This window comes from Solea senegalensis, linkage group LG7, assembly GCF_019176455.1.
Source record: "Solea senegalensis isolate Sse05_10M linkage group LG7, IFAPA_SoseM_1, whole genome shotgun sequence".
Taxonomy (NCBI): Eukaryota; Metazoa; Chordata; class Actinopteri; order Pleuronectiformes; family Soleidae; genus Solea; species Solea senegalensis.
The window spans coordinates 3,230,363-3,253,288 of NC_058027.1; the positions used below are offsets into that span (position 1 = coordinate 3,230,363).

The 22,926-nt window shown below is 41.3% G+C and overlaps 1 protein-coding gene across 3 annotated transcripts in view; it reads left to right on the plus strand.

Annotated features, from left to right (window-relative positions):
- The window catches only part of apba2b (amyloid beta (A4) precursor protein-binding, family A, member 2b), a 67,004-nt gene that overhangs the window by 17,455 nt on the left and 26,623 nt on the right, over nt 1-22,926 (plus strand). For 2 of the 3 annotated variants that reach the window (XM_044030340.1, XM_044030342.1), the window contains exons 2-3: nt 17,693-18,187; nt 19,426-20,537. In XM_044030340.1, the coding sequence (XP_043886275.1) occupies nt 17,713-18,187; nt 19,426-20,537 (1,587 nt within the window). In that variant the 5' untranslated portion in view covers nt 17,693-17,712. Of the gene's footprint in view, nt 1-15,459; nt 15,524-17,692; nt 18,188-19,425; nt 20,538-22,926 lie in introns of those variants that run through there. The other variant, XM_044030341.1, reaches the window with a different exon arrangement.

Genomic DNA, 22,926 nt, shown 5'->3' on the forward strand with positions numbered 1-22,926 from the left:
GTGTGCAGAGGTAGATTCAGCACAGTGACGGCAAGTTTTATTTGTGAATTGCTGAATTAATTCAATTCATACAACATACATTATCTCAAGGCAATGTACATAGACAACATCATCGAGAGCAGAGAAACCCAACAATTCACAAAAGCAAGCACTAGGCATCAGTGGAGAGAAAAAACTCCCTTTTAACAGAAGAAGAAATCTCTGACAGAGCCAGACTTAAAGATGTGCAGCATCTGCCCAGACAGGTTGTGGTGAAAGGAAAGGAAAGGAAAGGAAAAATGGGGTGTCAAACGCAAATGATCTGGGGGCCAATGAGCATTTAGTTTGGTCAAGAGGGGGCCGGTCTATAGAAAAATAGTGTTTCGTAGCGGGGAGGGCAATATAAGATATTCATGATGACAAGAGACAGAATTTTAAAGTAAAAGAGCTTGTTTTGATATAAAATTTCATATACTTCAAAATAAAAACGTATTTATGATAAATAGATCGAAAATGTAGCAAATAATAAACAGTTTAAATATATGGAATTTAATGTTGAATGTAATACATTTAATAAAGCAATAATTACAACCGAATATCTTATTACTATTATAAGAAATATTGCTAGCTAATTCATTTTGTGGTGGGCGGGCCACATGTAATCGATTGGAGGGCCGCATGTGGCCCGCGGGCCGCCAGTTTGACCCCCAGGATCTAAAACCACTAATATGAAGTTCTCCAAGCTAGAAAATTGTTAATGTGTTGCAGCTCTGCAAAGATCTTGTCCGCATCATCGTGCTCCTTGGAAAGTACCAGTCAAGGCTGTAGATGTAGAGAGAGGGCAGCTGGAGGAGGAAAGAGAGCATCATGGGAGAACCTGACTAAAAAAGTACTGTACAAGCGAGGAGGAAGAACATGCCACAACAACTGTGTGCTGTGAGCTTCTACACACACGCTTCTGCTCATCATTTATTGAGCTTCTGCTAGAATATTCATCCGCCCGAGTACGGCACCATCCCAGCGAGAGGGAGAAGTTCATCAGTCTCTGTGTCACGCTGACTCTAGTCTCACAACGTTTGTTTTTGTAGCCACTTGAACATCGCCCGTCGTCGACCTCCCTCTTTTACCCTGTGATTTTGACCATGGATTAAAGAGAGACGGGGCGACATCCAAACTCACACTTGAGCAGATCCGTCATCAGCCTCAAAAGAGACCCGCATGCGTCTGAAAGTCACTGATAGATTGATGAGAAATTCCTGGCTGTTTGGATTCAAACAGGGAGCTCAGTGGAGGAGTTGTGAGCACGGCTGCCTTCTGCATTCGTGTCAGTGCCGTGATATGAGCTCACTCTGCCAGCTGCTGTGCTTCACTTACTCTGATTAAAGGCTTTCCAGATGAAAGGGTGGACAAAGAGTCCGGTCGTTCCCACTTGTTATAAATCATCAAAAGCCACGTTCTTACCGTGGACGCTGATTCTTTGATACCATCAGTGTGAAAGTAATAGTAGTGTTTGATGCCACGCTATGAAGCCTGTAAACTGTGGGACAAATCATGTGTGCGTTCCCTGTTTTATCGTCAGTATTTAAGACAATCTAACGTTTAAGTGGATACATTTGCCTTTTGTGTTTGTTGTATGTGCGTCATAGTATAACGTGAGAACTCACAAGCTATGTTAGGCTTGTGAGGTCCGCCAAATAAGGCGTGAACAAGAACAATTTAAAACTTTCCGTAAAGCAAATCACACATATACCAGCATCTTTCCTACACACACAACCTTTTTTACACTTTGATTTTGGCATAATTTGATTTAAATGCATCTAAAATTTCACTAGTGTGCCGCTGTATCATGATTTCTCTCATTAATCGCTGAAACTAAATAAATGGGGTGCGTTTCTCTGAATTAAATCTGAATTTTTTTAACAATTTTCAACTTGTTTGCTGAATAGTCTCGGAGACAGTGCACTACAGCATAATGGAACCCAGATACACCAAATGTAATTTGCTGCCACTGCTGCAGTGTGGGACGCCAGAGATAAACAAAACGGGCCCTTTACACGGCAGCCATTTTGACAGGTCAAGGTAGGATTATCACAGGTGGACGTAATCAAATTATGGCTGAGTTCCATTTAGCTTCCTCAGTTTCGAGTTCTGAACTACACAAACTGAACAGAGGCGTCGTTAATGTGATCAGTTCCACCTGTGCTTTTCCTGCTCGGCGGTGATGAGAAGCTGGAGGTCATGCTGGCTTGGCCATGGTGTTGAATTTATATGTAAGTGTATGTGTATAATAATATCAAACCATAACATTAATGACTAACCACTCTCTGGAGAGAAAACAGCCAATATCTCCTGATTAACAAGACGACCTGTCACCAGTAATGTTTACCTTGAGCCACGTCCTACATCCCCAGAAAGTACCATTAAAATCCATAATTTACTGAACTAGTTGTGCTGCTCACAAACAAACAGGCAAATGCCACAATGAACGTCCCATGGCAGAGGCGATGATGCGGGGACGAGCAGTGTGTCCAGTGTTATATTTGGGCCACATTTGTGAAGGAACAATGTGAGAGTTTGAGCACAGAAAATATATTTTGAAGAGAAATTATACGTGAGCGAAACATAATTTCATTTGAGCAAACAAAAATATACAACGCTTCCATAACACGCCAAATGAGTAGGATATTCAGCTTCTTAAATGCAAATATTTTTTAGAAGAAAGTAAAACATATTCACATTTAAATAGCTGAAAAATGATATAAAGTAGAAAATATTCACATTTAAACAGCTGAAAATGATAGAAAGTAAAAAATATTCACATTTAAATATCTGAAAATGATATAAAGTAGAAAATATTCACATTTAAATAGCTGAAAATGATAAAAAGTAGAAAATATTCACATTTAAATAGCTGAAAATGATAGAAAGTAGAAAATATTCACATTTAAATAGCTGAAAATGATAGAAAGTTGAAAATGTTCACATTTAAATAGCTGAAAATGATAGAAAGTCGTAAAGATTCACATTTAAATAGCTGAAAAATGATAGAAAGTAGAAAATATTCACATTTAAATAGCTGAAAATGATAGAAAGTAGAAAATATTCACATTTAAATAGCTGAAAATGATAGAAAGTAGAAAATATTCACATTTAAGAAGGTGAAAAATGAGAGAAAGTAGAAATATTCACATTTAAATAGCTGAAAAATGATAGTGGCGTGTTATGGAAGTGTTGTGATTGGAGACGAAACAGCCAATCTAAGTAAAATAAAATGAATAGTATGTATGTATGTTGCTAAATGAAATGAATAATTGCAAACATGCAAATACATGTACTGAGCACAGAATATATTTTTGTTTGCTCAAATGAAATTATGTTTTGCTCACGTATAATTTATCTTCAAAATATAATTTAAAAAAAATAATATAAATATATTTTTCTGTGCTCAAACGCCATAAAATTGCAAGTCCTGTTCCTGTTAGACACATAATAGTGATGTGTGGTATGATGCATGTGTGCATGCATGTACATACGTTCTTTAATTCGTAGTTAATTTGTTATACTGAGGATAAAAATGCAGCTTAATGTTAACTTGAACAAAATGCAATTACCTCGGCTCCACAGTGAGGCTCTTACCAGTGTGTGTAACAGTGTGATATAACGACCTAATATTCACGTCATTAACTCCACTTCAGTGCCACGTTGCAGGTATTGGATGGTGGGGATCAGTGGTTATTTGGGGCCTTACTCTTTGAAGCCTCAGCCTCAGTGAACCTCTAGCTGCAGAGGAGCATTTTGATCTACAGAGCGCCTGCACTGAGCCTTTATACTTGATTGACTAAATAGAGAAAATCTCCACACTGCAGTTTAAGAGCAGCGCAAAGAGATCAGATACAGAGTGATGGGATTCAAACAAGAGCTGCAATAATCCAGATTTCTGTGGTCTTGGGATCAGGGCTGTTTGGTCAGTCAGGTCTGTCCACGCCACTGTCTCTCATGATTCCTCACTTCATCCTCAGGGGCGGTGAGATTAGTTCTGAGCAGCGCACCGCAATGAAATGGCTGAGGCGATGTATCTACAAGCTGCCATCTCCCGCATTGATTTATCTCTCCTCAGATCTGACCTTTCAAAGAATAAATAAAAGCCATGACAGTTCTCTCTGTGAGCAGTGTGTATGTAATGATGGCGCATAAAGACCGCCTTTGAAAATATAAACCAGCGTTTACAGTTTTTTTTCCTTTTGGAGAAAATGATTTTGCTTTGCTGAACTGCTGCAGAGGAGAAGAAATCAGAGCCATTTCTCATTATAAAGTCTTTTCTTATTTCCAAGAAAAACAAGACGTTTTGTTTACCTTGAAGTCGGGTTTATTGATTAATTATTGTGTGATGATTACATCAGGGAGGCATGAGCTTAAAGGTGGAGAAGCTCTGTTTCTGAGGTTCACAGCTGCAACAGGAACTCAGTTAATTCCTCTTACTGGAACATGTACAGTGTGTCGCCACTGGCGATGCACAGGTTCCTCCCACGCGCTGGTATAAGTTAATGACATGTGATTAATCTGATCAGTCACTGCACATGTTTATAGTATAATTTTGTGCACAGCTGGAGGATTCAGACTACTGTACATCTGGCTGCTGAAGACACTAAACTCCTCTGCGGCAGTTCGACACCTCTGTACACATATGATCATGTTAGCTGCCACTTCAGTAAATTTGCAGTAAGTATGACAACCTCTGTGCAAAGGTATTTGGCTGAATTCAATTGTTTCAAACAGGCTTTAGTTTAGGCCCCCTATCTCCAGTGAAGGACAATCTTAACACTTCAGCATATCAAGACATTTTGGATAATGCTATTTGAGGAACATGACTGTGCCCCAGTGCACAAAGCAGGGGCTATAAAGACGAGTTTGGCTATATTGACGAGTTTGGTGTGGAAGAATCGGGCTGGTCCGCACAGAGCCCTGACCTCAACCCCATCGAGCACCTTTGGGATGGAACTGGAACAGAGCCTCTTCCAACATCAGTGCCTGACCTCATAAATTCTCCACAGAATGAACGGGCACACATTCCCATAGAAATCAGAAAATCTTCAAGAAGTTCTGTTATAGCTGCAAAATGGGGAGCAACTTCAAAAAGTACTAAATATGTATTTAAAAATACAGTTTAATACAGTTTTAGTAATACTTCCTTACAGTCCTAAAACCAAAAACATTACATTACATTACAAACTTTGCATTTGAGTTAGTTAGGGTGTGGTGATATCACATTCCAGTGCTTTTGTTGTTTTTTCTGCCAATCAGCTGCTTGTCACAGAGGAAACACATGGCTACTTAATATGCAGCCTGCTACAGGGGCTCCTCACTGTGACTGCAGGGGCTCCTCTCTGTTATTACTGCTCCTGTGAACTACAGAAGAACTCAATTGTGGCTGTTACAGCGCACAACTGGCTGTACTTCTTTATGAAGACAGAGGCTTCTGGTCATGCTAACGCGTTAGCATTTAAGCTAGCGGACGTTACCGCTAATGCGTTAGCGTTTAAGCTAGCTGACTTTATCGCTAACGCGCTAGCATTTAAGCTAGCAGGGCTTCGTCGGCAAACTTTCTCCAGAGATTATGAACAATAAACAGATGGATTATTTAACGGCCGAAAGAGAGTGGCAGGACATGAGAATAACTGGACACCTTGAGGCGAACTGACAATATAGTTACTTCCGAGATGATGAAATGACGCCAGCGATGAGAAGAAAGCACCCCGAACCTGTTATTAACCTCCTATCTTCTTTTGGGGTGAGTTTTCATTAACACCGTTAATTACGTTAGTGATAATTCGAAGTTTTATACATATTATGTACATATTATATATTATATTACATACTGTATGTGTAAAAAAAAGCACCATGTTTTCTATGCAAAATTAGTTTACAACATTATTTCTTTTTGTTTAAGTTCTAGAACAAATATTTTAAAGTAGAGCAGGTGGCACTAAGTTGATAAGTATGACAATATTTTGGTCTGCACTTTAATTATAGATTTTCCATCATATGTTATCCCATGCATTTTCAGTGTGGAAGTATTAATGTCTCATTGTGACGGCCAAGAAACCATCAAAACCTGCAGACGCACTTTAGTTTGGAAATAATGGGAATTAATGACAACTCCCCCACAAAAAGCCCCATTTAACATGTCAACCTCACAACTTTATTGGCTGATATTGTTTATTTATTTTACGTAGTCTTTGGGCTCACATGGGTGGCTTCAATAGGTTTCTCATCTGTGATGTCATGGGATGGAGGGATGCACAGTGCATGTAGGGGGCGTGGCCTCAATAGCCCTGCAGTAAGTAGTTTGCTGCCGTATGTGCCTGTGATTGAGGAATAGCATTGATATTCAACTGTATTTGCATCAAATCAGATTGTTTTTAGCCAAGATTATGCTACAATTTACTGTCGACCATTTCCAGTTTATTCCTGTTAATTCCCATAAATTCTAACCGTAATAAAAAGGAACAGACCCCAAGCAGGTTTAACACTGAGCCAGAGCACCATCATTAACAGAGGCTCTTCCATTTGTGTTCTTGTTTGGCACAGTTGTCACACAGCGATGAGTGAGAGTTTCCCTGTAGAAATCTCGTTTCAACATTCTGCAAACATGAAATAGCATTGAATCATACATGATTTCAAAGCAGGTCTGACTCTGTCAAACTGCATTTTCTGCTGTGATCACTTTCTCCTTGTTTTCTCCAACCCTCTACAATTGAAAAGACTCCCCAGCCTCATTAGCATAGCTTTATAGCTGATACGAAGAGACTCACGGGCTTTTCTGTCTCTCAAACATAAATCTACTTAAAAAGAAAAAAAAACAACTTTGTAGATTAAAGCACATGAATTACATGTTTTATTTTCAAGTTTGAATGTGGAAGGAATATGGAAATCATACAAAGCTTTTGAGGCATGTGCGTTTGTGTGTGTGTGTGTGTGTGTGATGGAGGTGTGCAGATTTCAATCTTCCAGCTTGACTCTGTGTTTTTTCCCTTGGGGTCAGTAAAGCAGAAAGGATGCTGGGAGGTGTGACACCCTCTCCTGCATCAGGAGGATTGATGTGACAATTTCACACTTAAATCCACACACGCACACACCACATGCAGGCCGACAGGTGCAGCAAACTGAAGCTCCAGTGTCAACTTGCACACATTCTCACGCATTTTGCGCACACACAGATAAGCAAAATGTCAGCGCGACGTGGGAACAGAGTGATTATCAAAAAATGAGTTTCATTGTATCCATCAGTCTGTCTTTTGTTTCCATCAGCGAGCGGTGCCGCAGCTCTGTGTGGCCGAGCAGGCGTTGCCTGTGTGATTAATCCTCGGTCTTTCAGCTGCCCAGACGAGATACTGAAACCAAACAAACACTCACACAAAGCTTAGAGGCGTGCATGCTCTCATGGTCCTTTTTTTTTTTTTAGGACGAGCCGATGTGGGAAGATTGAACTTCCAACCTCATCACAGCAGAGCAAAGAAGAAAGGCGCAGGCAAAGCATTGTACGTTTCATTAGAGCAAACACACACAGGGGGAAACCCTGTTTTCATTTTATGGTTAATTACAGTCACAAATATGTAGTATGTTGCTGTCTGATGGCATGAACAATACAGTGTATGTGTGTGTGTTTTCATTTGTGTGACGTGAAATCCAATAGATATTTTCCTCCTGTTTTCCCCAGAGGGGTTCGCTTGATTGATTGAACCCAGAAGTTATTTCATGTGCCTGCCACCAAACTGCATTAGTGAGCCCAGTCTGTCTGTCTCTCAACAAGATAAGGGGACATTTTCTGGCCCAATATTACCTGCTGCGTTTCGTGCTGTCACAGAATACAATGACCATACCTGCATTCAATGAATATTATTAGCATTTTTCTCAGGAAGCTGTCAGTGTGGAAGAGAAGTGAATGCTGCCTTTTTTGACGTGGGTTCTAATATTTGAGGAGCAGAATGGACTTGATTCCATTTGGCGTTGTCCAGGCTAAATTGTGAGGGAACTGTATCACCAGTGATCAACATGAAGTGGCCTGAGATCTAAAGCCGCTGCCGTTGTTTTGGTGTGAAAAGACCTGACAGAGGTCAAGAGAGTGGAAGCTGATGAGAAAAAGCTGCTGCTGATTAAACGTTGATAAAAGGCTGAGGATTAAGAGGCTGCAGGTGAGAGCTGTTTCTGATGAGAGATCATTAAGAAGCGGCACTGTGAAAGACCTCTCGACTCAAGGACCAGGTGGACCATTGTGTCAGCCAGGGAGCAATTTCTCTCCCTCATCTCTTCACACTGTAATTGACAGTTCAGGGTGAATGACTGGTCTGTGAAGCAGACAGACATGGCTTGGTACTTTTGTACACTGCTGGTTCACCAAGGTCCAGACAACATTAAAATAACCCCAGTCCATCTTGGTGACATGTCTGTGTTTTAGTCATTGGAAAAAAGGCCACAGAATTCTGTTGATGCTGAAGACTAGAGCTGCATGGGCATTAATTCCTTTAAACATGTATCATGATATAATTCTCCGCACTGTCTAAGGCTGCAATTAATGATTCATTGATTAGTTGTTAAAATGTCTTGTTTTGCCTACAAAACCAAATTATTCACTTTTAATGATTTTTAGTTATATCAAGCAAATAAACCAGAAAGTATTTACATTACTTTTTTTTTTTTAAACTCTCAAACTGATCTATTATGAAAATATTTGTCATTTTTCTTTCATTAAATACATTTAAAAACCACAATAAACTGGTTTCACTCAGGAGCTAAACTTAATCGTCAACTATCTGACATTTATTATGGTAATTATTGACGTTGACTCAGTAGAAACGTTTTAATGTGACAACTTATATAATTCAGTCCGACTCAAGACATAAGTCAGGCACGACTCAAGACATAAGTCAGGCACGACTCTAAACAAACCGCTTGTCTAATATTGACCCCTGACCCCACAATTTGCTTTTTCCTAATTGGACTAACACACGACTAATCCCACTCATGTTGTCACTTGACGGAACATACGACCAGATCAGATACGATCATTTATTTTCTTGTCTGATGTCAGTCTGTTGGGAGAGTGCAGTGTGGGAGGATTTGTCATTATATCCAACATCATTTCTTTTCCTTTTTTTTTTAATTCCTGCTGCTATTATTATGACAGCGGTGGCTGCTGTTGGTGCGATATCAAAGTGGCTTTTACATAATGACACATATTTCTAATGTGTTTGGTCTCACTTGTTCTATTCAGTAACCAAACCCTTACTGATTTTTGGGGTTTTACTGAACAGACAGCTTCAATTAAACCCCATGAAACTGCCCCAAGTATCTGTCGTCCTCTGTGGACTCTTAGCTGTGTTTAGCTCTCAGCACGCTGGGCTTGTCGCCAGGCAAATTTTACAGAGTGTTTCATGTTCCCTCTTCAAATCTAGGTCATACCAGCCTCGTGGGCCACCTGGCCGGGCTCAAAACATGTAAACTGATGTAGAATGCAGAATATTACTCTCAAAATACACTGGGTTTTTTTTTGTTTTTTTTTGGTCAGGCTTGCCAGTTGGCACCTGTGGTAGACTTAAAAGTCCAGAGTGTAGGAATAAGTGACATCAAATGGTGAAACTGCAGATTCCAGCAAACACGAGGACTCCTCCTCCTTACCCCTCCCTTTTCCCAGGAACTCCAGGAAACTACGATTCAAAAGTGCAAAAGATGTTGGCTTCTGCAAAACAAGGCCGTATATAAGGCTATAAAAAAGGCTTTGAATTGCAATTCATTTTGATTTTAAAGCATTTATACACATACAATAATATGTATAGGCAGTATATAAAAATGATGCTAATAAAACACCTTGAATGTTGCAAAGTGGACCTTTAAATACATTACGGAACCTGAAAGAATGTAAGGTCAGACATTATCGGTTGGCTTATTAGAAACCGCACACGCGCTCTGTCATAATATTCGAAGAGCTGGCAATCCTGCGGAGAGATTTCATCAAAGGAAAGTTTCATTGCAGCTCAAATATTCTGCCAAAGGCAAATGATGATGACTCTTTGATTTGATTTCTTGTTTTTGGACATGTGTCAGATCATTGCACCAAGTGCTAGTGTTGCCGTGTCTTTTCCATCCAGTTGTTGTTGATGATGATGTTTCAAAAGAAAACACGTGCACTCTCGTCTGTCTGTGCTCCTGAGGGCATGTCGGTCTTCAAAGGAGATGTGGTCAGCTGCATTGTTTACATTGCGTTGCTATCCTGAGGCAGCAGAAACCATTGTGTGCTTGACCCACAAACACACGGTGTGAACTCAGTGGCACATAGTCAATAGTCTGTGCGTGTACTGGAGGTTGTGATTTCCCCTCACACACACACGAGCGCGAGCAGATCGTGTTCCTCTGAGGAGAGGTGTGTTTTTTTCTCTGTTTTCCTTTTGTAAGAGAGCATGGTTTTTATTCATCACAATGATCGATAACTGTAGCTCAGTGCAGTCTTACTTTAAAAAATAAACAGCTCCCAAGCAAGGGTGGATCACTGAAGGGGTCCGGGGGCCCTGAAGCCCAATCCTCTGTGCAACTATCCTGATATTTTTGCTACTATGTTATTCATCTAATTATTTTTATGGGGCCCTGAAGCCGAAAAAACACTGGTTATATTATATGATATATCTTTATAGGGGCCCCCTTAAACATATACCTACAGTTTTTGTTATTCACCCCTGAAATCTGAAAGTGGCCCGACATGTCTAATCATGCCACGTTCATATCAGTGTGTTAGTATGCCAATTAGCTGATTAGCACCAACCAGGAAGTGCAGCTGGGCCTGATGGGAATGCCGTTATCTGTGCAGATTTTCGAACATGAAACAGAGTATTTGACAAAGTAAAGGGTTTTCAGTTGTTAGTTAATATTCAGTGGGTTCACTTAATAAACTGTCTACCACATTATTCTCCATATGAGGGGACTGGAGCCGATGCCAGCTGACAATGGGGCACAAGGCAGGACAGGTCTCCAGTCCATTGTTGGACAAACATACAGAGACAAACAACCATTCACTCCTACGGTCAGTTTAGAGTGTCCAGCCTAACCTAATTCCCAATCTGCATACTTTGGGAATGTGGGAGAAGCCAGAGAGAACCTATGTGCGCACAGGGAGAATATGCAAACCCCATACAGAAAGGCCCTCAGTCGAAGCGGGATTCGAACTGGTGACCTTGTTGCTGTGAGACGATGCTATCCCATTCAGATTCACTAACATTGATATTCCCACAAAGTACCCTGAAAAAAATGAGATTGAAAATGCAAAAGAAACTGTTTGTGTACACGTCTCAATTCCCGTATTAGTTTCCACAGATCTGGGGAATGACTGCCCTTCAGTCGTGCATGCTCTGTCTTGTATTCCCATATCTAAATATGTGGCCCAATGATCTTGAGCAAGCGGTAAAAGCAACAATTCTTTTATACCATGAGTAGATTTACTGTGCACCTAGGGTGAATCTGTTTAATTGCTTTTTTTAAAAAGGAACAAATAAACAATTGTGCATATGTGTTTTTGCTCTGTAGAGGGGGTTATTTTATGATTGGCTGAGACGCTCTTCCTCTGAGAGACTGCTCTGGAAAACAACAAAGAGTTGCCATGGAAACAGTCAAGGGTGAAGGAGGAGGGTGTGTCTGTGTGGTGTTGTGCTTGTGGTGGTGAGATGGACATTGGCAGGCATTATGGCGGTTAGTGAGCGGCGTGTTCCTGTGGTCCTGTGCCATTCATGGTGCTCACCACGTCTCTGCTTTGCTTCTCTTCCTGTCTCATGCGACGCTCTCTTGTTGTCCTGAAGTGAGTGGGAGGCTGTAATGGGAGCAAACGCTGAATCTCAATGAGACAGCTGAGAGGAAACTCATTTTCTGGCTCTTTCCCTTCTCTCTGAAAGTGCTTTTATTCTTTATTTACAAGCTGCACAGTTGCGCCGTCGTCTGGTTATTACACAATTTATCACACACTGTATGTTAAATGATCTGGAAACGTTGTATGGGTTGTATAATTAGTTCGACAGCTATAATCGCCATAGGATTGTGTGATCAGAGCTGACCCTATTAAGGATGATGGATTATCGGCAGCAGTGATTATTTCATGAACCATAAATTGTTTTTTTTACATGCTCAGTGTCTCAGGAATGTGCTCCACAGCTCCACGTGTTCATTTTTCTGAAACCCAGCATCATTATGCAACATTTTGCAATGTGTACTGCATGTTGCTATAGTGCTGCCTCCCATCAGATAAGACACAGGATCGCCTAAGACTTTATCGGCGCTCGATTTAAATGTAAAAGTAAATAACGCCATTCATCTTTCCGTATCAGACGCTGTCCAATTCAGTTTTATTTGTAGGGCAAAAATCGCCACATACATCACCCGAAATGGCTCTTTAATGTTGATTTTAAAGTATTTCACCCTTCCAGACAGAGGAGATAAAAGGTAGCCAATACAGTCAGATTATGTGAAAAGAAGTCCACATAGACCACATGATCTTTGCATGTGTCTCTCTTAACAGCCTGTGTTGCGTTATGTATTTAATTGATGTTTTTCCAATACCTGATCCAGTGATTTTGGCCAGTTTGAACTGATATTGATACTGAATTTTGTATCGGCTCATCCCTGATTTGCATAAATATTAAGCATCATAAACGAAACCCAACACTTACATAATATGAATTCACAAATTAAATGTGGTTTAACCGAGTTCACGGATGAATGTTGTAAGAACAACAACAGTGTTCTCTGTGGATGTGTGTGAGAGAGCAGACGGCATGCTTCAACTGAAACATCAATTTCCTCAGTAGCAGCAGGTACTCAGTTCTTTATTTTCCAAAGAAATGGAATGGAAAAGTCTATCTCTTCATTCTCACTCTCTCTCTCTGGGACCTCACAGAAATCATCCATATTCCACAATTCATGCCTGTGCTTTAAATCCAGCAGACAGGTCTCAATTTTTTTCATTTTCATTGTGAAAAATGAGCCGAGAGCAGAGACATTAGAATTCAGAGCAGCAGCAGTTTGACTTAGCACAAAATTATAGTATCACTTTTAAAGTGAAACAAATTCATCCGTGAAAAAACTAGTCCAGAATAAAAAGGTGTGCGCGACAGTGGTGAAGCTGGAGATGTAGTTCAAATGAATCCCACACAATACTGATATTAATCACAATAAGCCACGTATGCAAAACGTCTTACTCAGTGGAAGTGAAATACCGCTCGATACCAACTGAGCATTTTTATTTTCAAATGCGTAAATTACCATCTGAATTATTTATTTTTCTTCATTTACTCTGACTTAAACTCCGCCGGTGATGATTAATCTGAGCAGAGACGTTCATTTTCTCCTCGTTGTGGCGCTGTTCATTTAAAAGCTGATGAATGATAAAATTAATTAATTATTCCACCGCTCCACAAGGAAAATAGTTTTTTCTGGGGGGAATTAAAAAGCACATGTTTCACACATTTGTCATTGTTAGGTCTCCTTTTTAGCGCTTTATCTCCACACATCTGAGGGTTGGTGGCCTCCGTGATTTTGGTCATTAATTCCCACACCCCAAGAGATCAATGGACGTACTTATTTCTGTCTTCTAGGAATTGCTGTTAGAGTTTGACTGATACTCCTCTATCTTCAGGGTTCTTTGCTGCTGTCATCAGTCTCGTCTTCCCTTCCACAGAGACATTAGTATTCCCTGGGCCCGTACTCTGACCGAGCCATCTGCTGTTTTTGGACTGCTTGTCTCACCCTCAGTCGTCTCCTCAGCTGTTCCTCAGGACACACACTCACACATTCACACATTCACACATTTAAATAGATGTATCTGGCAAATAGTGCAAGTGTCTGTGGGTAATTAGAAGCTTTAGGTTTACTGTAGCCGACGTGTATTGTGGCAGACATGAATAGGTATGTCTATGGAGACAGTCCTGTACAATTGGTCCCGAGCTGTAGCTTAAAACAGACAATTGGGATACTGCAGACAGGCTGATGTGCTGCCAGTGTGTGCACGTGTGTGTGTGTGTGCACGAGTGTGTGTCTCAAGCCTTTTAGTGATGGAGGTTCAGGCTAAATCGGTGCCTTCATTTCAGAGCATTATTTGGGAGATGGCTTTTGTGTCACTGGCTATCACTGGTGATAAAACATGTTTTAATGTAAAGGCATAAATAGTGTATTTGTAATGTTTGCATGCAGGGCTGGGTTGAAATTCCGAATCATTTGGGTCTTAATGTGAAAGATCTCATAATGATTCATAAAATCCTGAAATAAATCTTTTAATATTGGGCCGGAAGGGCAAAAATAAAGTGATGAATGTGTGAGTGAATAGGTGTGGATTGGCAACATTATAGTAAATAGTAATTGTAATATAATCTGATTTCCTCCTTAAGATTGCAAGCTGTTAGAGTTCGGATGCTTAAGTGTTATGACTGGTCTGGTCAAGAGGACAGTTTAGTTTGTTTGTGTTCACCATATGTTATCATATTAAATTAAATGTATTTACTATGGGGTCCATTTTTAATGTAAACATTAATATTTTTAAATCCTAATTGTATACAGTACCTCAGTCTCTCATCAAACCAACTGAAATATCTCTAAATTATACAAATCAAATCAGGAAACCTGTGTATTTGTATCTTCTTGTTCATGTTTTACAAGAAATGTGTTTGTGTATTGAATCACGTGATTATTCTCACTCGGTTAAAATTAATACAGCAGAAACAAAGTGCTGTACGTCTGAGATAAATAAATAAAACAAATAAAATATAAAAACATAAGACCTAATAGACCTAAGAACAAACAATAAAACACACAATAAAATACTGTAGAAAGTATAAAAACAACACAAATAATACAATAAAAGTATGACAATGCCAAAGAGTACGAATTTGGACGATGGACACGTTTGTCAATAAATTAAAAAGAACATAAATGTGCAGATATATCATCAGTGTGTAAGCACAGTTATAGTTGTTGTGAACCCTGTATTTATGCTGCACTGGTGCGTGTCATGGACAAATACATGCAAATGTGGTGCAGAATGATCTTAAACAACTGCCAGACAAAGCAGGTTTGGGAAAAGCCACCTGACTCGCAACTCAGATTTTCAAATTTACATGGGAGTTGCATTAAAAACTAAACATGATGTGGTACACGAACGTGGTCAGGAATCATTGTTGTAGAAAATGAGGGCTTGTGAATCGAGAAGGTCAACAAAGACGAGGTCAGAGGGTATCAGATCCCACCGGGATGCAGTTACCCATAGTTACCAAATCCACACACGCAGTTGTAGAGAATTAGATGAGGAGGGGCTGGTGCGCCGCGGGGAGATGCTGGGATATAATGTGGAGGAAAAAGGGAGGGTGGAGTCAGGAAGGCACATGGTGTGTGGCAGCTGGTGGGGGAAGGGAGGAGCAAAGAGAGGGACGGGAGGGAGGGATTGAAGGGCGGAGGATGAGGCCGTTGTTACAGCACATCACAGCTCTATTGTATACTACAGCCGAGCTCAGGACCTGAGGTAAGACAGATAGTTGAGGAAAGATGTTGGTGAATTTCACAATTTGTAGTGAACATGCGTGTCTGTGTATCTGTGTTATTAGTAATAATAGTGTTGTTTAGAACCAGTCAGCCCAGGGCATGTACTAGTCCCCTGACTGTGTGTGTTTACATTTTTATTACTTCTTTCAGAGTTCTTTTTGTATAAACACTGTTATTTTATGGAGCATTTGAATCGAGTTAAGGTTCGGCTTAGTCAGTCCAAATAAATAGAGGTTAATAAGACAAAATAGCTGCCCAAACCTGTGTCTGTGTGTGTGTGTGATATAGGAGAATGTGCCATGTTCGTAGAGCTAATTAGCCAGTGTAATCACTGGAGATGGAAAATGTAATAATGGGGAAGTAAAACTAGGGAAAGCAGTGACGAAGATTCCTCTGGGACAGTTGTTCATAGCAACTGGGTGGCACAACAGAGCAGCAATGGGGACACAATGGATGACAAGGTGCCTTTTGGGAAGAAATTGGTGCATTACACATTACAAAGGCAGTGGATTTTAGTATTTTACTGTTTTATTTTCCCCTGTTTATTTTGAAGACTATACATTGACTATATCACCTATCTAGCAAACTTTCCTGGTGTCTGTAATAATTGATGGTCCAATCCCAGTCCTCTTGTTTTTGTTCTGCATATCATATCATATCTGTTAAAGGGCATTATGTAAAGTACAGTCATGACCTTTACATTTAAAACAGTGACTGCAATCTCATTTTAGAACTTTGTCGAGCGTGGTTTCCTGACTTTCCGGAGCACAGCAATAAGTAGCTGCACTTTTAGCTGTCGTTATACTGGGTTTATACACATGTGTACTGTCTTCTCTGATTTTAAGTCTGTTTTATTTTTTATTATTATTTGTAACTTATTAGGTTAATTTTCACATGTCGGCAACAGGCAGACATTTTTAAAAGCATATACATCAGAAATATGTATGAAAGAGAGCGAGAGAATTATCTAGACCCTTGTTTTTCTTTTCCTCTGGTTGAGAAGTTTTTGAGTGGGGTAGTGGGGCTTTTTTTGGGACACGTCTGGCACTTCCAACCCAAAGGTGCAGGTCGTTACGTTAACTCTGCTGGCAAATCGGTAGAAGATGTGTTATTGGACGGGTGGTGGTGAAACAAACTAAACCACCAAACCAAACCAAACAATTTATCTTGTGAATATTCTGGCTGTAACATTACTATGAGTGAAGCAGGTATTTCATGTTTTTCTGATCTCTGAGGTCATACCATGGCTATTTTATGACTTTAAGTCTTGAATTTCTTACTCATAGGCCTTTTATATCCATAATTGTTTTTGTTAAACAAAATTGTGTTTGACGAGACTGACGTTTACTTTTTGACAGTTGCTGATAGTTGCTGAATCTTTAAAACTAAAGATGTTGAAATCAACAGCTTATTTCCATGAGTTTCATCACACTGTCTCCTTGCTTCCCACAGAAACATTTCAGTGTCTGCTCGCCATCTCCGTCTTCTTATGCCGCTCTTGTAAGACAGTAGTCTTCACTGTTTCCCCGGTCGACCATTCTTACTCAGCAAGCTACTGAATAATCATTAAAAGTCTTGATTGAACTGCCAGCCCAATGGTGTCAGTGGAAATGTGCAGCACCCTTATGGAGATGACCTTGATTTAACTATTGATTTTTTTTGTGTGTGATGCAGTGTTCCTCTGGGCTTTTGTGAAGGAGGTGGGCTTTGAAAGACTCTACTCTAGTCGTCAATTGTTCTAAATTTGAATCAGTGCATTTCATTGCCAGACTTTTGTGTATTTGAAGCCAAGGTTGTGCAAAGAAGGCACAATGCGTTCCTTAAAATGTGCAGATAGTTTAGTGCACAATCGCAGTCACGTTTGGCGTCAACTGAAAAAGGTTGCAGTTGTTGAAAATTTTTTGCAAATTGTTGAAAAAGACTAAGGGATAAAGGGAAGGTAATGTTTGATGCCAGTCTGCTCGAAACACACAGTTACACTTTTTATACCGACAACCTTGAAGGCTTTAAGGCTCTAACCTGAAGCATTTTATTGTATTTCATCCTATTTTATTGTAGTCTATTTCTCTCTCGTGAATACACTGTCATGGCTGGATTAACAAATGTATTTGATGGTTCCCTAACGTTTTGCCCCGTCTCTGTTTCACAGGATCAATCGAGTGAAAATGCATGGCCTGTAAGCTGCCAATCATGGCTCACAGGAAGAGGCCAGGGACCAGTGGGGGTAACAGTATGGATGCTCCAGGCCCCGTGTCCTGTCCCACCGCTCATCCTACAGAGCCATGTGACCTGAAACCCCTCCCTCCTCGGCAACGCCCGGTTCGCTACCCCAAAGAGCCACATGATCTGAAACCCCACCCTCGCACCTGTAAGGCACAATATTCCTCTACAAAGTCTCAAGACGTGGGTCACAGTCATTCAGACGTGGAGATCACCACAGACGTTGATGTTCAGCGGTGCGGTAACCAGGCCGACGCAGAGCTGCCGGGTCAGCGGCCGGCGACGCCCTCCACGCCGGAGCACGAGCGTGAACAAGATCACCGCGACCAGGCGGACTTCCACGGTGGCGCTGACAGCCTGGACGATGACTCCAGCTCTGACTATATCAACAACACCTCAGACGATGAGGAAGACTATGATGATGGTGAGTCATTATTGACATTGAGAGAATATTTACTTGTTAGCAGCAAAACAGTGACTGTGCCATCCCTGACATTAGCATTAAGGAGTAGTGATTACCAAAAGTACTTCTCATCTACTGTTCAGCATGTGCACAATGACGATGCTGTTGCACAGCTGCTTTGCCAGTATCACATTTCACCAGGTTTATTGTCTTGTCTTAATGGTTATGCATTTTGTCAGTTGTACTGAAGACAGAGCGCTGCAGAAACGGATGGTGATGTCACAATGTCACACACTGCAGGTGTTTAAAAACATGAAAATATTTCCAAAGAACAAGAACAGAAGCATCGGATCAATCAAAGTCATCAGATATCGACGCGTTTTCAAGCCCTACATAAAAATGATATTGAAAACGGTGGCTCTTGGTCTTACATAGTTGTTTGCCATTAACCAATCGCATCAAATATAACCAGTCTTCGGTCAGATTGTGATCACAGGTTGACAGCGCTAAGTCAGCATTAACGTGCACCCTCGATGCCCTCTTTTGCTCACTTGAGATCATATCTCACTTACCTGCTCTGTATACTGACACACACGGATCCAGGTCCATTTGCGAGGACAAAATTAAGTCACGGTTGTGACAGTGTGTGTTTGTGTGTAAGTGAGTTCATCTGTGTCTGAGGATATTAAGGCAAGTGACCGATAGAGAGAGAGAACTGTGCGAATCAAAGCACTACTTACGCTGCTGTAACATGAAATGAGATTGTAGCCATTAATCTCATTTCACTTTGCAGGTCTGGTCACTTTTTCAGACTTCTTTTGTGCTGTTAAATTCTTAGTGGTCTGTTTGTTTACTCGTGTGTGTGTGGCCCCTCGCTCGGTCAGACACTCATTTCCTCTTCCTCGCTTTCTCGGACAACTGTTTTCTCTGCTTCTTTTTTGCCGACTCTGCCATGATTATTGTCTAAAATAACACTATCACAACCTTGATCTTATAGCCAGTACCAGGGCAGGGTGTGTGTGTGTGTGTGTGTAGTACAGTGAAGCAATTTGTGTTTCTTGTGAGACCCGAGACTTCGTTAAAGTAAACCCCTGCTGGATGTGTTTTTTGCGTTTGGATCTAAAGTGCGTGTGTTCAGACCTGAAGTATACAGCATTTCTGCCAGTAAAACATCCTAAATATATCTGAATGAGCCTTTTTAATGAGCCTTTTGAATGTACAAGCCACAGATATTCAGAAACATGTGTGTTTGTGATCAGGACTGGCAGAGGAGGACGAAGGTGTGACTTACTACATCCGCTACTGCCCAGAGGATGACAGCTACCTGGAAGGCATGGATTGCAGCAGCCAGGGAGACTGCAGCCACAGCCAGGGCCACAGCCAGGGCCACAGTCAGGGGGACTGCACGGGCACCATGCAACCAGCCGGACCCCACACTGATGAATGTCAGGAGGCTGTGGAAGGCTGGGTTGAGGAAGAAGAGGGTGAGGGAGAGGTAAGGGAGGAAGAATGGGTGGAGGATGAGGAGGGAGACCGGGCAGTGAGGGAAGAGTGGAGAGAAGAAGAGGAGGAAGGGGTGAGAGAAGAGTGGAGAGAAGAAGAGGTGAGAGAAGAGTGGAGAGAGAGTGATGAGAATGAGCGGGAGGAGTGGAAAGAGGAGGGCCAGGTCAGGCAGGAGCAGTGGGTGGGGCGGGAGAGGCACAGGGTGGAGGACTGGGGTGAGGCAGAGGGGGAGGTTCGCTGTGAGGTGGTGGAGCAGGATCCAGATGAGCAGATATACAACGGAAGACCAGAACCCATTCTGGACCATCACCATCATCACCACCATCATCCACCCTCCCTCCAAGACACCCTGCACAACCACGGTGAAGAGGAGGAGGAGGAGGAGGAGGAGGAGGCAGAGAGTGAGGACTACTGCCCTCACGGGGAGGAAGATGAGGAAGGTGAGGAGGACGAGAGACATGGGAGGGCCTACACTGGAGACTACTATGCCCCGGAGGACAATGGGAACTCAGTGCGCGTGTCTCCGTACCGCAGCAGAAAAGTGGTGGTGGTAGAGGGGGAGACGGGGGAGGAGGCAGAGGAGGACATTGACCAAATAGTTGCTGAGATAAAGATGAGTATGAGCATGGGGAGTCTCAGCAGCAGCACAGATCAAAGCCCAGAGGAGCTGGCGCACGACCCCGCACCGAGTAACTACGCTCACGCCAAGCCCGACCCGGCCTCCTACCCGCCAGCTCACCACCGGCATGACAGCAGACCCAAGTCTCTGAATCTGCCCTCCATGCACCACAACAACCCCGAGCTGCAGAGGAACATCAAGGCACATCCACGTTCACCAGAGGACAGGCAGAGATGGACACAAGAGCAGGTGAGCTGTTCCTAAAGCAGAGCATTCATATTGTTGTGCAATATCTCATTTCATTTATGCTGGGATCATACTTGCATGTCACAAAGATGAGATAAAAAAAGACAAGACAAGATATGTTAAGATGAGATAGCGAAATATAATAGGAGTTTCCTCCTTGCATGTTTCGTTATTCACCCTAAAACCGTCTCATTCCTGTATCATAGTCTGGTTTAAGTGGAGGCACATTGTGGCTTCTTCATCTTCTTCTTTGAAGGATATGATGATAATCTTGGTCAAAGGTCAGCTGTCACAGAGAATATAAAACATAGCTTTGTTAATTACATTATTTTTTTTTATGATGTGTTTAACATTTGGAATTAATCACAATGCTTTGTCAGCATTAGTGTAATTAGAAGTGACTTTGCTTACATTCTTATGTTCACTTTGTCACAAGATTGGAAAGTGGAATTGTAAGAGTGATTGGAAACATTTTCAATAAACTGAAAACGGATGTTTTCATCTTTTTAAACTTTTATTGATATGGTTTTACCACCAAAATTCATTTCAGAAACATGTTTTCACATCGTACCGCTTTATCCTCCGTATGAAGGTCGCTGACAAAGGGCAAAAGGCGGGTCAACTCAACTCAAATTTATTTACAGCGCACATTTACAACAACCGAGGTTGACCAACGTACTGTACAAATGACGTCAAATAACAAAATAAAAAGAGCAAAAATAGAAAGCATAGAAACATAAAACATTTAAAAACTCAACCTGTGTTAAACACAATGGAGTAATAGTAGGTTTTTAAAGACGATTTAAGAAATGCTCAACACTCTGAGCGCCTCAAAAACAGATGAGACGGGTCACACCCTGGACAGTTTCACCCAACAACCATTCACTCCAATAAATGTCTGTGTGTTTTTGGATTGTGGAAACTGAGACACCAAGCAAACTTCATGCAGAAAGACCTTTGTTCCGACTGGGTCGCGAACCCGGGTCTTTTTGCTGCATGGTAATATTTCTACAACAATGAGTATTCAAAAATGAAAAAAAGAAAAGATGCACAAAGGTAAATATTATATTATATTATACTGTACTGTAGCTCTGCTATAACCTGGCATAAATTGATCATTATTATACCTTAACCCCGGTTTGGCAAACAAAGCACATAGAGCTCATGTTTACTTCATGTGGTTAAGTCAAGAAATGGTAATTTTCCATTCTCTCTTAAAGGGTCAAACTCAAGGCTAATGCAGTTTAATTCTGGTGCAGGTTGCGACTTGAATACGATGAATACATAAGATGGTTCTTGGTCGTGTCAGGTTGTGCTGTTATTATGTTTTGTTTTGTTTGGTTATTTTTTTATTTCTTGTTTTTATTAAGCTGTGCTATTTGTTGCCTGGTGCTGTTGCTGTGTCCTGATACGTTTTTATATCCAGTTGTTTTTGCTTTTTAAGAGCACAACTACCTAGCACCTGCAATCTCATTATGTGCCACAAGTAATGAGAATAAAGTTTTCCAATTCCAAATCCAATTCGATACCAAATTGCCAATTGTAGCCGATGAGAGGCCTCTGAGATGAATCAGAGGAACACAAGAACGTAACGGCAACAGAACAATTTTATTATGGTCAGAGTCTCTGCAGAAAATGTCCTGTATAACGAGGCTATTTTAAAGCTGTAAAACAGAGATTGACGGCACGGGGAAATGTGTAAGGAGCTTTTTTTGTGATGAGTTACAGGTGACATGTTACTTAATGATGTCCAGAGAATTGCTGGAGCTCCTTTCCTCTGCTATATTACCTTGAAATGCCCTGCTCCTCATCTTTCTCCCTCTCTCATAGCCCTGGATGAATGCACACACACACACACACTGATAGAAGATGGGGGAGCTCAGCGTGTGTTTGAGTCGAACACTCAGATGGTAAAAAGGAGAACAGGAATAGTCTCCTGTGGGCATCCTGGTGATACACACCTGCTCCTCAGTGAGCACATGTGCTCGTACATTCACCGCGTACGCCTCATTTGTATCGCAGAACTGGGTCAGGCAGTGGAACTGGATTAAACAATGTACAGTGCGGCGCAGATCCACGTTCCCTACAGTCGGCCGCTAAGACGCTTCCTGTGCTCTGCCGTCAGTGGAATGTTCTTTTGTGCAGTGCTGCACTTCACCGTGACCCTTGTATGAACCAGGACACGACAAATCTAAAAAACAGCTTCGCTTCACAGTATGGCACTGCAAGATAATGTTAGAAAAAGAGGGACTTGCTGTGTGATGCATTGTGTGAGGAAAGCACAGTACTGTAATATTATTTTTAAAGGTGCTACGTCAGTAAGTCAGTGTTTAATTACACGTTGGTGCTTGTGCGTTTAGAGGCCATGCTCTATATAGTGTATAGTGCCATT